Raw genomic sequence first — 14,720 nt, 5'->3', positions numbered from 1 at the left:
GATTTGTGAATAGTGCATGACAAGAAGATTTTACGAATTCAGTTTCATTGTCAGTTCTAACAACTCTAACGTTTATGTCATACTGATTTTGAATAAGAGATAAGAAATTTTTGATATGCAAGAATACATCATACTTCAATCTCAACAAAAACACCCAAGTGAATTTTGTAAAGTCATCTACTATAGTCAAAAAGGATTTATAACCATCAAAAGTAACAGTTTTATAAGGTCCCCATACATCCATATGTACAAGCTCAAAAGGTCTTGAACTAACTATAGTACTTTTAGGAAATGACAATCTAGTTTGCCTTGTACAAGGACATATTGTGAAGTTATTTCACAGAAATGTAAGACTAGATAGTTTTGCAGGAAATAGTTTTTGAAGAGTAATAGCAGGGATATGCCCCATTCTTTTATGCCATAGCCTAAGATCATCATGAGTAGTGATGTTACTGATTGAAGAAGATAACCTATAACCAACAATTTGTTCCTTAGTGAGTCTGAGTTTTGACCTTATGAAATAGTATAGACCATCATCTTCTTCACTTTTCCAGTGAAAAGATCCTGAAAAACACAGAAATCAGGATAAAGTTTGACCGAACAATTCAATTGTCTAGTTAGTTTTGACACTGAAAGCAAATTAAACTTAGATTCTGGTATGTAAAATACATTTTGAACATTTCTTCTAGTTGATATTACACTAGTACCAGTGTGTTTAACATGAGTAACTCCTCCATTTGGAAGAATTACTCTCTTGTCAACTTCTGGTTTAACTACAGTATTTTTATCTAATAAATTTAAGTCAGATGTCATATGGTCAGTAGCCCCTGAGTCTATGATCCATTCTGGTGAACCATTTGAGACAAAGAAGGCCCTATTGGTACCTGTCATATTAGCAGCATGTGTGTTTGATGACTGAGACTGAGCAACAACATTTGATAAATTTGAGCATATTGAGATTGTGACAGATTTGGTCCTTCAGTCTTTTGAAACTGTGCCAACTGTTGTTGAAAACTTGGAGTGCCACTATTGTCTGTTTGATAGCTATTATTGACACCAGATCCTGCCTGAGATCCCATTATATGACTCATAGGTGGAAATCCTTGATTTTGTACACCTTGACTATTACCAGCATTCCAATTACCAGTATTCCAATGCTCTGCAACTGCATTATGTGCAGTATGTATACCATGTCCTCCTTTTCCTACTCTTTCTTTGAACCTGTTATCAGACTAAAACTTATTGTCCATCTGGTTTTGATTAAACCTGTTGTCTCCTTGATTTGCTTTAGGATGATCTGGAGGATAGCCAACCAACTTATAACAATCTATCTTGTAGTGACCTTTAAGTTTGCAATGATCACAAAAAGCATTTGGATTGTAGTTAGGATTGTATCTTTTCTTGAATTTCTGGCTTTGGTTTCCAGCTCTAGAATACATTGCAACAACGTCTGTCTCACTTATTACTTGATTCTTCCCAGATACTGACCCAAACAAAATAGGTGAGGTGATGGACTACTAGTTGTCATAGCTTTTTGGTTTTCATCACTAACAATCATTGAATAGGCTTGGTTTACACTTGGTAAAGGACTTAGCAACAAAATATGACTTCTAGATTGAGAATAAGACTCGTTCAGTCCCATGAGAAATTGATACAATTTTTGCCTTTATACATACATGACAACTTTAGACCTATCACAATTGCAACCAAGTACTGGAACCATAGATTCAAATTCATTCCATAATTCTCTCAATCTTGAATAATACACAGACACAAACTGATTTCCTTGAACTGTACTTGCAATTTCTTCAGGTATATTAAAAGATCTTGAATTATCTATTTTTTAAAACCTCTCATTTAAATCTTCACATACTGATTAAGCATTCATTGCATACACTAATCCTCATATCAAGTTACTCGCAACAGTATTCATAAGCTAGGATAACACAATCACATTTACACGTTCCCATAGATTCTCAGGATGATTTTCTTTCTTGCATTTCCATTCACAAAATCTAATTAATTTGTTTCTTCCTAGTAGTGCAATACACAATGATTTGTTCCAAACAGTATAGTTTTCAGTTCCTTTCATTTGAAAAGCAATTATGGAAATTCAACTTACATCGGTAGATTGAAGATACGGTGGATGATTATAATCCACAACATGTGTTTGCGATTCACCTATTATAGTACTTGTATTTCCAGCTTCAGTACCAGTTGTAATCTCCATTGATACTGTCCACAAACCTCGAATTTTGCCCTAATTTGATTGGAAAAACCTTGAAATTCTTTGATTTCTCTGTTTCGATTGAAATTTAGCAATCGATTGTTTTATGCATAATTATAGCAGTGATTCAATTCATCCTGCTCTGATACCATGAAATCATCAATGAATTCAAGTAATAAACACTAATAGGATCATGAAGATGAAAATTGATATTGAGAAGTGGAAAAAAGTAGAGAGAAGAAATGTAGCTATTAGTTGATCTATTCAACTTAATGCATATTACACTTTGAGGTCCTATTTATAGGTATTTAACTTCAAACCACTTAACTAACTAACTAATATTGTGAAATGTCTAAACTGCCTTTCTACCTTAATTATCATACTTCAACAAAGATGGAGTTGTGTTTGGTTATAGTTTTTGCCAAGAATATTTGGTTGTTTGAATGTGTAGAAAGTGAAAACAAGTTTTTTGGTGTTTTTCAAGAAGTTGTATTTGGAATTTCCATGGCCAAACGTTGATTTCCAAATAAAGTGAAAATATTTTTTTGGAAAAAAGTGAAAAATTTCATGGCCAAACGGGCCCTAAGTTTCAATTATATGTACAATACACTTTTTATCGTTTGATTTGCGAGAGAGAAAGAGGAAATATACATGTTAGAAGACGAATTACATGTTTGGAACGAATGAAGATGGTCATTTTCTAGTCAATTAACTTTTAGACGAGTGGTTTCATTCGACACAAATTTTCCAAATATGTGGATGACGTGTTAAGAAATTCAGGAAAGGCATCCCCCTAACCCAACACATGAGTTCATTCCCTAAATAGTCATCCATGTTTTGGAATTGACTCATAAAGTTATTTTTGTTTCTTTAGAACTATAATATCATTGACCTATCACTTTTTTCGTTAAAAAATATTAAACACCACAAAAAGTCTCTCTCTCTTAGTTGGCGTGCCACGTCACATTAAAACTCTATTTTTTAATAATAAACTTATTTAACTCATCAAACCCATTTAATTCAACCCAACTCATATCTAATACCCGATTTTAAATCTGATTAAAAAATCCAAAGACACGATTTTAGCAAAAAATTATGCTGACTTTTCAGAGTACGTGCATTTGTATAGTCTATGATGTTTCTTATTTTATTTTTATCAATTAATTTATTATGAATTTGGTATTAATTGAAAGTATAGTGTATATGTGGAATTAAATATAAGAGAATCTAATTCATGATTAGTATACTGTACAATGCTGTTTGAAAAAAAAACGTCATGTAATAAAACAAGAGAAAGAAACCATATTACAAACGCAGCTTCTTCATCACTATTAATTAATAACTATTAGCCGATCGAAAAAAAAAAATGATTGCACATTCGAATGAGACATGACAACAATCAATGATAACATCTATGGAATTTAAGTTATGTATATTCAGCGATTATTTAATTAGCTATATAGACAAATGACAGAAGTCTTGTATAATTGAGAATTTAGGTACAGTAATATAGATCAAGGTCATCATCGGATTGGACGGATTGAAAAATCATCTTAGCATAAAATGAGGAAAAAGATATTTTGATTAGAGAGATTAAAGGGATAAAAAATAATAATTCCTAAACATTTGGTTAGTCGTATAAGAATTCGCATAATTATAATTAGCGTTTGATTTAAGATAAAGGGTAGAAAAAATATTGGGGAAAACGTGCAAGACTTACAGTGTGTTTGGTGGTACAATGGAAAATGTTTTCTTGACAAATCGGTCTTTTTTTATATTATATTTTGCTGTGTTGTAAGTAAATAAAAAATATTTTCTCAAGAACATTTAAATATAGAGTTTAAGTTTTATACGCTGTTGGTGTAAATAATTTTGGATATTTCGGGTATTAAATCACCAATATTATTTGGGTATAAAATAACGTCTTTTCTTTTTTAACCAGATCTAAAATCGGGTATAAAACAAGGGTTAGGTTGGATTAAATAGGATTGATGAGTTAAATTTATTTATTTATTTTTAAATTAGAGTTTTAAAGTGACATGTCATGCCAACTGGGAAAGAAGAAAGTTTTTATGATGTTTTGTATTTTTTGAGAAAAATAGTGATAGTTGAGTGATATTATAGTCCTAAAAAAAATAAAAGTAATTTTATGAGGTAATTCTTTAAATACGAATGACCATTCGGGAAATTAACTCTAATACATCGATCATATTGTGTAAAATAAAAGAAAAAAATATTACTCTCTTGATGGGATAATGACATATATAGTTACTCAAGTATGTAAGGAGGCAATAATAAATGGAGAAAAAATGACCAGGGATAGGAACTGGTGAAAGTAATAGATACACCAACCAATGGAAAATGCAGAGGAAGTCAGAGGACCAATATTTCAAAGTAAATTATATCATCAATAAATGTTCATTGATTTTGATGAGATTTAGAAGAAAAATGTCACTATCATCACAAGATATGAAAACTAAGCAAGGTTGAGATTAGATTTTCTTTGAAAATTTCTGCACAACATTAAAGAAGCTTAAAATTCTATGTTTCTTGAACAAATTGATAACGAAAATGAGGATTTTATAATGGAAAATATATTTAAGTGACTACGACAATAAAGTTATTTTCCAGTATGACAAAAACATTGACGATGTTAAAAGATGCTGCAAATGTGAAATGACATCTCAAAAGAAAATGTCCCTAATTGATTAGAAAGGTTTTTCTTTTCATTTTATATAGTAAATATCTTTTTATTAAGCTCGTAAGAAGCTAGTAAAAGGGAGTGTCGGTAAGTATATCTGTTATGGTATTGATGTCGTGCCGTTCCAGTAATGTTTGTGAATTTGTAGTTTTGCCGACTCGCAACTTCCTCCAAAAGTGATGGATTTGCCCCCGTCCCCTCCCTCTCCTCTCGCCCAAGATATATGTGTAAGGCCTATTCACTTTTGGTATGTATCTTAATGCCTAGTAATGGCCATCAAGTCCGAAACATCATTACCGTTGGACTATGTAACACTGTATTTAATCAGAAGATTTTTTAATTTTGTACGTTACACTAAATTTGTGTATAATGAACCAAAATGAATATCAAACCTTACGATATTAAATATTTACTTCGAGTATTAGAATTAAAAAATTACTAAATATAAGAAAATAGATTAATTAATACTTAAACTAAAACGAAAATAGTAGGTAACAATATTTGTTACTTTTAACTTCTCGCGGGTAAAACTAAGTGAACATCAGTTCCTATTAGTATAATTTGTGTATAATGTACTAAAGTGAACATTGAACCTTATGATGTTAAATATTTACATCGAATATTGGAATTAAAAAATTGCTAAATATAAAAACAATAGATAAAAAATATTTAAACTAAAACAAAAATAGTAGGTAACAATATTTGTTACTTTTAACTTCTCGCGGGTAAAACTAAGTGAACATCAGTTTCTATTAATATAATTTGTGTATACCGTACCAAAATGAATATTAAACTTTATGATCTTAAGTATTTACGTCGAATATTGGAATAAAAATACTAAATATAAAAATGTGACAATATTACTTTTAACTTTTCAGTGGTAAAATTAAGTGAACATTAGTTCCTATTAGTATACGATACATTGTTTCATATGCTAATATAGAAAATATTAATTTTATATATAGTATTTTTTGTGTAGTTTTTGAATATTAAAAAATTAATAATTTTGTCCAATTAACTCTTTAATCGTCAAAAAGCTTTAACAAACAATGTAAAAAACAATTTAGGCTCGGTTGAGTACTTATTTGTTTCAATATAAGCTTAAAATCATCACAAATAAGTTCATTTTCAAAAACTAAAAATAAATATTTAGTTAGAGAAGTGAAAAAAGAAAAAAGACAGGAAAAATATGTAAATTCAAATGCAAAATTTGCTTGAGATTCTCATTATTTTTAGACAGGTTCATAGGGATTCGATATTCTATCTAATGACAACATAATTTCTCTTTCGTTGCGACCACCTTTCTTATTCCTCTTCATTTTAAATGTTTCAAAAATGTCCACCATACACCTGTGTGAATACGCGGTACGACAGTTGTACATATATCCAATTACCAAATCACCCTTTAACCAGCTAAGTTCCTACCTGTACTTATCCACGTAATTACAATTTATTTATGATACTTTCCTTTTTAGTATGTTTAATACGGAATGTTTCTTTTCTTCTTTTGTCAACATTTTAATTTTAACTTTCCACATAATATTTTAAGGCTACAAATTAAATGATCTTTGTTGTACATTCTACATATCTTTAGGATCAGATTGGCTATGAGAATTTTTCACTATTTTTTGATTTTTTTTTACTTTATCTGAAAATCAGCTTTTGACCATGAAAATTCTAAATACAACTTGAAGTTATATTTGAAATTTGGAAAACACTTAAAATCATTTTTTCACTTTTTTCACTTTCAATACATCTAGACAATCAAATATTTTCTACAAAAATTATAACCAAACACAACTACATCTTTGAATTCCAATTTCAAATAAAGTAAGCAATATTTGGGTTTCATGGCCAAACGCCTACTTAATAACCTCTTTGAGCTTTGACAAATTTATTTTCTTGGACCAAAGAAAAAGTTCTAGAAATTCACTTAGGAGCCGTTTGGACATGGAATTTGGATATCTTAAGTTGTATTTTCTCTTATAGACATAACAACCCCACAAGTTGTGAAAATTATCAAAACATTCCCAATCTTTATACAATCTTACCAAATGAGCAAGTCATAGTTCATAACAAAATTAATACACTACTAGAAGACCTTTCTAAAAAATACAACATCAATTGATCAAACTTTAGTTCAATAAAAATAAAAATTTAATATGAATAGTAATGTAACTACTCTTTAACATAATCCTCGTATGGTAGACATAAATAAAGATTGATGGATGTTAATGAGGTTGGTAAATGGTTAATGAGAGTAATTATTAAAAATATTTATCAACTTGTAGGCCCTTTTTAATAAAATATAAACTTATGAATTAAGTTTTATATTTAAAATTTTTGAAATCACAAAATAGAATGAATGTCCAAACGCTGGTTTCATCTTATGGTTTCAAATAGCATTGTCCAAAATGGCTACTTATTTTGGATTGGAGGGAGTAAATACAAAGGACAATTCCGTCATTTCAAAGGCCCTAAATTGACACAACCAAAAATCAGAGCATTTAAATTCCCAATGCGAGTAGTCCAACACTTCCCCAATTTCCCTGGTCCTTTTCGTCTTTTTCCCTTTGCCCTCTTTCTCTCCATTTTCTCATTAATTACTCCCTCTTATTTCTTCTCCCTTGAGCTCCGTATTTTTATCTGTTCCATAACACTACCAATACTTTCTTCAATCTCTCACCAAATTTCATTATCCAAATCCAAAAAAACAGTAAAAACATCATTATTTCCCTCAAATAGCCGTTGAAGATTCTCAATCATTACACTTATATACAAAGAAAGTCTTTTTATTTCAATGCCTGCTTTCTACTGAAAGGAAATTTCTTTCTGTAACATCTACAAGCATAACCATCTGTTATGTTCATTCTTATTTAATTTATTGATATCCATATACAGGGAAGAAATTTGGAGTTTTAGTGCTATTCCTTTCCAAAAGGTACCATTTTTTTTAAAATTTTATTTCATTATTGCTGTGTTTTATGCTCATATATCAACCAATGAACCTTCCCTTTTTTGGGTTTTTTTTTTTTTTTTTTGTTTTTTTTTCACAGAGAGAAAGGTTGTTATGAATGAAGGATTATGGTGTTTTTGTGCTTCATTGAGATTAGTGGACAGGGCCTGAATATTCTCCGATAATTTTTCTGAAGGTTTTTTCTTAAAGGTAAGTTTAAATTTCTCTGAGATTACTGTAATACTAGAAAAAAATGAATGGTGGCTCTAGTTTAATCTTTTTTCCTGCACGCGCATGTAGAGAATCAGTAGTTATTCGTATTGCCTTGTAATGCGGGAACACGTTTTGGGCGTATTGTTGTGTTTGCTTCACTGTGTGCGCCCTCACAATAGCTAACCCTGTGACTTACCCCTTTCGTCTTTTTTACCCTCACTTAAGAAATAGTATTAACTAGTAAATATTAATTAAGAGGTCTAATTGATTAATTTTAATCTTATTTATGTCTAAGTTATTATATATCTCTCCATTAAATGTTTACTCAATTCATACATTATCTCCAATGACAAAACATCTACCAAATCTAGAGAGGATTAATCTTATTTTTTCAAATTTGCTCTTAATTGTAATTTAGTCAAATGATCTATTTTTGCCTAGTCTTTAGTATTTTCTCAAAAGGTTTTAGTATTTTCTCAAAAGGTATGCACACTTTTTTAGCAGGAGGAATAAAAATAAAAAATATAATTAATTATGTCTTAAAACTTTAAAACTATGAATAATCTGCGACTACTATTTTAATAACCAGTAACAATTGTTTTGGGGTCACGTGACTTGCTAGTGGGATATGTTAGCACCTGAAATGGGGTCACGTGACTTGTTGTAAGGAAACATTTTCTGAAAAATGTGCTTTTGTCCGTTGGATTTACATTGGGCTCGAATATCGAGAAGGCAAACTAAGTCCAACGGGCATTTATGTGTGCCTTTGGATTTGTGTAATCAGGGTTCTGAAAATATATCAGGTCCCATGTGCTGTTTTTTGCAGTATGCTAAGTGACGTGTGATGAATTATGAGTCCATAACTACACTGGGATGCACTAATATGGGCCCTGTTCATGCGTGGTGACACGTCGTAAAGTTAATTTTTTGGAAGGATATTCAGTACTTTTTCTGAGGGTAATGGACTTTAGTGTTAATTTAGTACAAACATTGGCTTTGAGCCCTTTACTTTGGATTAATTTTGTGGTAGGTGTTGGTCAAAGAACATTTATGTGGAAAACTTAATGTGTCATCAGAACTGTGTTAATTTAGTAGAAAATGCTTGTTTGTTGATTTATTTAGGTGTGGATGGTGTGAGCACAAAGTCTTGCGTGAATCACGGTCTAACTGTGGCGTGGGGGTTAATCCCTTTTTCTTTTTTGTTCTCATCCGGTTTCGGTACTCACGGAGAGACTAATCTGGACTCGTATCGGAAATTTTCATTTGGCGTAAAGTGTTCCCTACTAAAGGCAATTTCTTTTTAAAGGCTAAACCCAAGACCTCTTATTAAGAACAAGATTAGGTTAATAAAGAAGATACAACCCCCTACCACCACAACTTTGGTGGTTAACTGTTTATCCTTTCTTTTTTTATCCCATGTTATCCATCCCCAAGATTTTGGGTGGAGTGAGTTTTTAGGATAATTTCATAGGTTAGTGGGCCTTGGCCAATCCTAACGAGGTCGGCAATCTTTGCCGTCCCATAAGGAACTTAATATGAATTATTTATTAATGACATTGCTTTCAAATGATTCTGTCCATGTCTTTTTAAAGAATATTCAAAGGGTGGACTGGAAATTTAGCAACATGAATTGGTAAGTATTGGAGTACTGGTTTCTCATCCCTAATGCCAAGGCTGCATTAATTCATTAGTTGGTTTCTCATCCCTAATGCCAAGGCTGCATTAATTCATTAGTTGGTACTCCTTCTGTCTTAATTTGTTTGACATTTTTCGCTTTTAGAGAGTCAAACTTCTTAACTTTGACATGGTCTCAATTTGTTTGACACTTTTCGCTTTTAGAGAGTCAAACTTCTTAACTTTGACATGGTGTTTGAACAAAAAATCTTTAAATTTTCGAAATAAAATTTACATATTTGGAAATTACGTGAAAAATACGTTTAAAATATTTAAAAGAAATGTTGAACAAATCGTGATGGAGGGAGTAACCTTTTAATTCTCTGATTTGTTGTCTTAGGCTGTGGGAAATTGGCGAGGAAGGCTCTTGATTGGGCAATTAATACTATTATTAAGTTAGGCAGAGCCTGTTGAGTTATTAATACTTTTGGGTCAAATCATGCCGCTTCAAAATTATTAAGCGTTCCCTATAATAATCACTGCAGAAGTTATTTATTTTCCAGCTAACCGTTTTCTATCCATGTCAACAAGTTGCTATCTAGTACTGTCTTTTTGTATTACTATATAAAAAGCATTCATGAACTTGTTGTAATGTAGATATGCCTTTTGATCCTGTCCTTTAATTGAGATATTCTTTCACCGTTTTCTTTTTTCTTCTACTTCCATGTTCATCCCTTCTTTTTCTTCCAATTAACTCTACTCTTTGAACTTACAATAGAGAAGAAAAGAGAGGCCACAGGGCAATACTCAAATAGAGTACAAAAAGAAATTCCAATTGCCTTTAACTTCCTCGATTGAAGAGTTAAAAGGGTGTTGCTTTTTCTTTTAGCTGTAACATGTCATTTGGTAGATAGTCTCCATTGCCATCATTATATTCCTTTTGTTTCTTTAAATGACACACTGTTATTGGCCCTAGCTGAAATGATTATGTTGCTCCACCCTATTATATGATATTATATCTCAAATTCACATCCTCATTTTTGCTTCAGATGGATTCAGTTAATCGGTCTGCTGTGACCCCGAGTAAGAGCAAATTGGCTCGCACTTTCGCCAAGGTTTTGCACATTCGAGCTCTGACCGGAACCCATAAGCCAAAATTCAGTGAAAATGTCAAGGATGATGTAGTGAAGAGCGAGTTACTCAAGAAATCACAGTTCAAGTCTTTCGACGATGAAGATGAAAAGCTTCAGAAAGCAGCTGCAGAAGCTTTTCTTGCCAAGCTATTTGCAAACGTCTCAGCTGTTAAAGCGGCATATGCCCAATTGCAGTTTTCTCAGTCTCCATATGACCCTGATGGTATTCAATCTGCTGACCAGTTGCTGGTATCCGAGCTGAAAAACCTGTCCGAATTGAAACAGTGCTACGTGAAGAAGCAGTTCGATGAGTATTCCCCAGAGACCACTTATCTTTTGGCTGAAATTCAGGAGCAGAAGAGTGTTTTAAAGACGTATGATATCATGGGAAAGAAGCTGGATTCACAGCTCAAACTCAAGGAATCAGAAATTATGTTTCTCCGCGAGAAACTGGTCGAGGCTAATAAAGAAAACAAGCTGATTGAGAAAAGATTGAATGCCAGTGGGCCAATGTCTCCTTTGGACAATCTTCACTTTTCAAGCTTGAGTTCCAGCCATTTTATCACATTCCTCCGGCAGACAATCAGGTCGATTCGGAGCTTTGTTAGGTTGCTCAGCAAGGAGATGATAGATGCTGGGTGGAATTTAGATGCTGCAGCCAGTTCCATCGAACCTGATACAGAGTTCTTGAAAGCAAATGACGTATGTTATGCTTTTGAATCATTCGTTTGCCGAGAGATGTTTGATGGCTTCAATTATCCAAACTTTTCCATCTCAACAGAGCCCCTGCCCGAGCAGAAGAAGAGGCAAAAGTTGTTTTTCGACAGATTCATGGAGCTGAGATCGGTGAAGCCAGCTGATTACTTGGCCTGGAAACCCAAATCAACCTTTGCAAGATTCTGTCGTGCTAAGTACTTGAAACTAATCCACCCCAAGATTGAAGATTCAATTTTTGGCAACTTGCATCAGAGAAACATAATCAACTCGGGTGAGTATCCGGAGTCAACTTTCTTCTCTACATTTAGTGAAATGGCTAAGCGCGTTTGGTTACTGCATTGTCTGGCTTTCTCCTTCGATCCCGCAGCTTCAATCTTCCAATTGAGCAGAGGGTGTCGATTTTCGGATGTCTACATGGAGAGTCTGAACGAAGAAGCGTTCTTGTCGTGGGATGGGTCACCGGAAACTGAACCGCGTGTAGGTTTCACGGTGGTTCCCGGGTTCAAGATTGGTAAAACTGTCATTCAGAGTCAAGTTTACCTTTGTTGACCAAGAAATGCAAATGAACCATAGATGGTGAATTGGGGAAGCATCAGATTCGTTGGTTAAAAATGGACCCACAACATCAAGGATTACAGCTTTCATCTTGTTTATTTTTAATGTTCTGAATGGGAACAAACAGAACAGAATTATGGAGAATTTTGAGAGGGGGGGGGGGGGGCATGGCAAAGGCATGGCTTTTCAGTAAAGGTGGGGTCGAAATTGTGTTTTGATGATATTGAAAGGGGAAAGCGCGTTGATGATTTTTCTGTCTGCGGGAACTTGGAATAGCTTACCAAACATTGTCTTTGTTTTTCTATGTTGTTTGGTTGGAAATGTATTACCATTAGTAGTGGTACTGTTTTTCAAGTAGAAGAATCACTCCTCCAATTTTGTTAATATTAGGCGAGGGGTGTAAGAACTAAGAATCTTAGCTGTGTACATTATTTCATTAATATGATTTCGGCTATATTATATTGAAAACAGTGTTTGTGTGTGTACATTGGGAGTTGTTATATTATTGTATATCTGAGGTAGCTGTATAATTATATAATTTCTACGCTACGGTTTTATTTATTTATGTAGCCAAATACCGGGTGAAAACCTTTTTACCAAGGGTGGGGGACGAGTTATTAGTACTTTTTCATTAACTCTATGTTCTCGTTTAGGTTCGACCCATCATCGTATTGAGACGGTATCAGCTCTGATGCTATATTTGCGATCCAACTGATCGAACGTATTGTTTGTTTGGGCCTAACAAGCTTCACAAATTGTCCTTTGAGGTACAGTGAGATCTCCCTATAACGGAGCACCTCTCTATAACAGCTCATATTTTTTGGAATTGATTTTTATGTTATATTTTACTTTTTTACAATAGCATTTTACCTATAACAGCTGCTGACTTCTAATTTTGACTCGACGTGCTTAAAATTAACGTTTTGGGGGGCCCTGATTCGTTAAAGAGCGCGAAATATATTTTTTACACATTTTCACATTTTTCGATAATTTATTGATGATTATCCTTATTTTAGGAATTTTATCAATTTACTATCATTTTTCAAGAATCATTATTTTGCACATATACAGTGTAATACTAATATTTTTGTGCAATTAATAATTGTTTCTTAATTTTATAACAATACATTTTCACGTCTTATACATTAATAATTACATTTTTATACTTACACATGTATTAATTAACTATATTTTAATACAGTCCGTTAGTGCAGAAAAAATCAAAGCAATTAATTTTTAAACGCAGAATAAAAATTCGATCAAATCAAGGTCTCATCACCTTTTTAAAAGTTGACATTTGAGGTGATGAGTTGGGTTCTTGATCCACTGGTTATTGTAATTTTGCATAAGGGTTAAAAGGGGTAAAGGGGACAAGAGAGGGAAGATTATTATTTTTTGGACAAAAGGGGGTGTTTGTTTACATTATAAGAAAAAAGAGGGGTTAATTTAATTATTTTCTATACAACACACACAACACTTTGCACATTTCAGATTTATTCTCCTCTAAAAACCTAAACATTTTTTTCTCTCCCCTCACTCCTCTTTCCAGCCGCCGCTGCCGCCACGCACTAAACCACCCCCACACCTCCTTCTTCGTCTCCCAACCACACCACCACAACAACACCTCCAAACCACCCCCGCAGCCCCACTTCATCTCCCTCTCTCTCTTCCCATCGCCGCCGACCACCACCCCAGCTCCGTCCAGCCACAACACCACTGCCCGAGCTCACCGACGAAGTTCACCGGAACTCCGGCGGATCTATCTCCACAACACCACGAACCAAACGATCCCCCAAACAGCCCCCCCCCTTCCTTTTTGCCTTCTTCACTGCTCCGGCGAGGAGCTTTGTGCTCCGGTGAGCCGGAGCAGCCAACCACGACCTCTATAACCGCGACGCCACCATTTCCCACTTCGCTTCCCCGTCTCACTGCTGTTTCCTCCTTCACTTTGCAGCACCCCTCGCCACCGCTGCTCCGACCAAACCACGCCGGAGCAGCCAACAAACACCTCACTCAACCAAACGCCACTAACCAACGACCCTTTGCTCTGTTTTTTTTTTCATTTATTTATTTTTGCATTGCTATTGTTGCTAACTTGGTTATTGGTTGGATTTTAAATTTTTCTGATTTGTTCTTGGCTTTGATAGCCAGAATTGATAGGTTTTAGGTAACTATTGCTATGCTCTTGATCTCTACATCGTGATGCTACTGGTTTGGCCATTGTTTGGTCTAGTTTTGTATCATTTTTGGTGTCTCTTGTGATTCGTACACCTCTCCGGCCACTTTTGATTTTCTCTAGTGGTTTTGGCCGGATCCTCTAATGTTTGGCTGATGTTCGGACTGATGTTTTACATTCTATAAAAATTGGGATTAAACGGATACTACACCTTGGCCGATGAAGAAATTTTCGTCGATTTCCAAAGCCTCCCATGTACAAAAGACGGGTTTTTATTTTAAGTTTATTTATCATTTCTTTAATTCATTAGATAGTTATTTATTTTCTTACTAACACTTTTACTAAGTGTTTATATAGGTACCTGGAGATACATCCCGAAGACGACACTCGAAAGGAACCCGAAGACTTCATCGAATCACTGTTTGTAT

The 14,720-nt window shown here is 33.7% G+C and overlaps 1 protein-coding gene across 2 annotated transcripts; it reads left to right on the top strand.

Moving 5' to 3' along the window:
* The first annotated feature begins 7,473 nt into the window (after window positions 1–7,473).
* LOC132616718 (protein GRAVITROPIC IN THE LIGHT 1-like) lies at window positions 7,474–12,601 on the top strand. 2 transcript variants are annotated; one of them, XM_060331309.1, is made up of 3 exons: window positions 7,474–7,869; window positions 7,985–8,094; window positions 10,761–12,601. In XM_060331309.1, the coding sequence occupies exon 3, from the start codon at window positions 10,761–10,763 to the stop codon at window positions 12,108–12,110; it is 1,350 nt and encodes a 449-aa protein (XP_060187292.1). In that variant the 5' UTR covers window positions 7,474–7,869; window positions 7,985–8,094; the 3' UTR covers window positions 12,111–12,601. The 2 variants fall into 2 exon arrangements, with proteins under 2 accessions (XP_060187292.1, XP_060187294.1); XM_060331311.1 differs by lacking the exons at window positions 7,474–7,869; window positions 7,985–8,094 and adding an exon at window positions 8,127–9,054.
* Window positions 12,602–14,720: the final 2,119 nt, after the last annotated feature.

The sequence above is a fragment of the Lycium barbarum genome, chromosome 11 (assembly GCF_019175385.1).
Source record: "Lycium barbarum isolate Lr01 chromosome 11, ASM1917538v2, whole genome shotgun sequence".
Classification (NCBI taxonomy): domain Eukaryota; kingdom Viridiplantae; phylum Streptophyta; class Magnoliopsida; order Solanales; family Solanaceae; genus Lycium; species Lycium barbarum.
Note: the sequence above shows the minus strand (reverse complement) of the source record. Positions and strands in the feature narration are given on the sequence as shown.

What these genes read in the sequence shown, in the direction of transcription:
- LOC132616718 (XM_060331309.1), top strand. Translation starts at nt 10,761, where the DNA reads ATGGATTCAGTTAATCGGTCTGCTGTGACCCCGAGTAAGAGCAAATTG.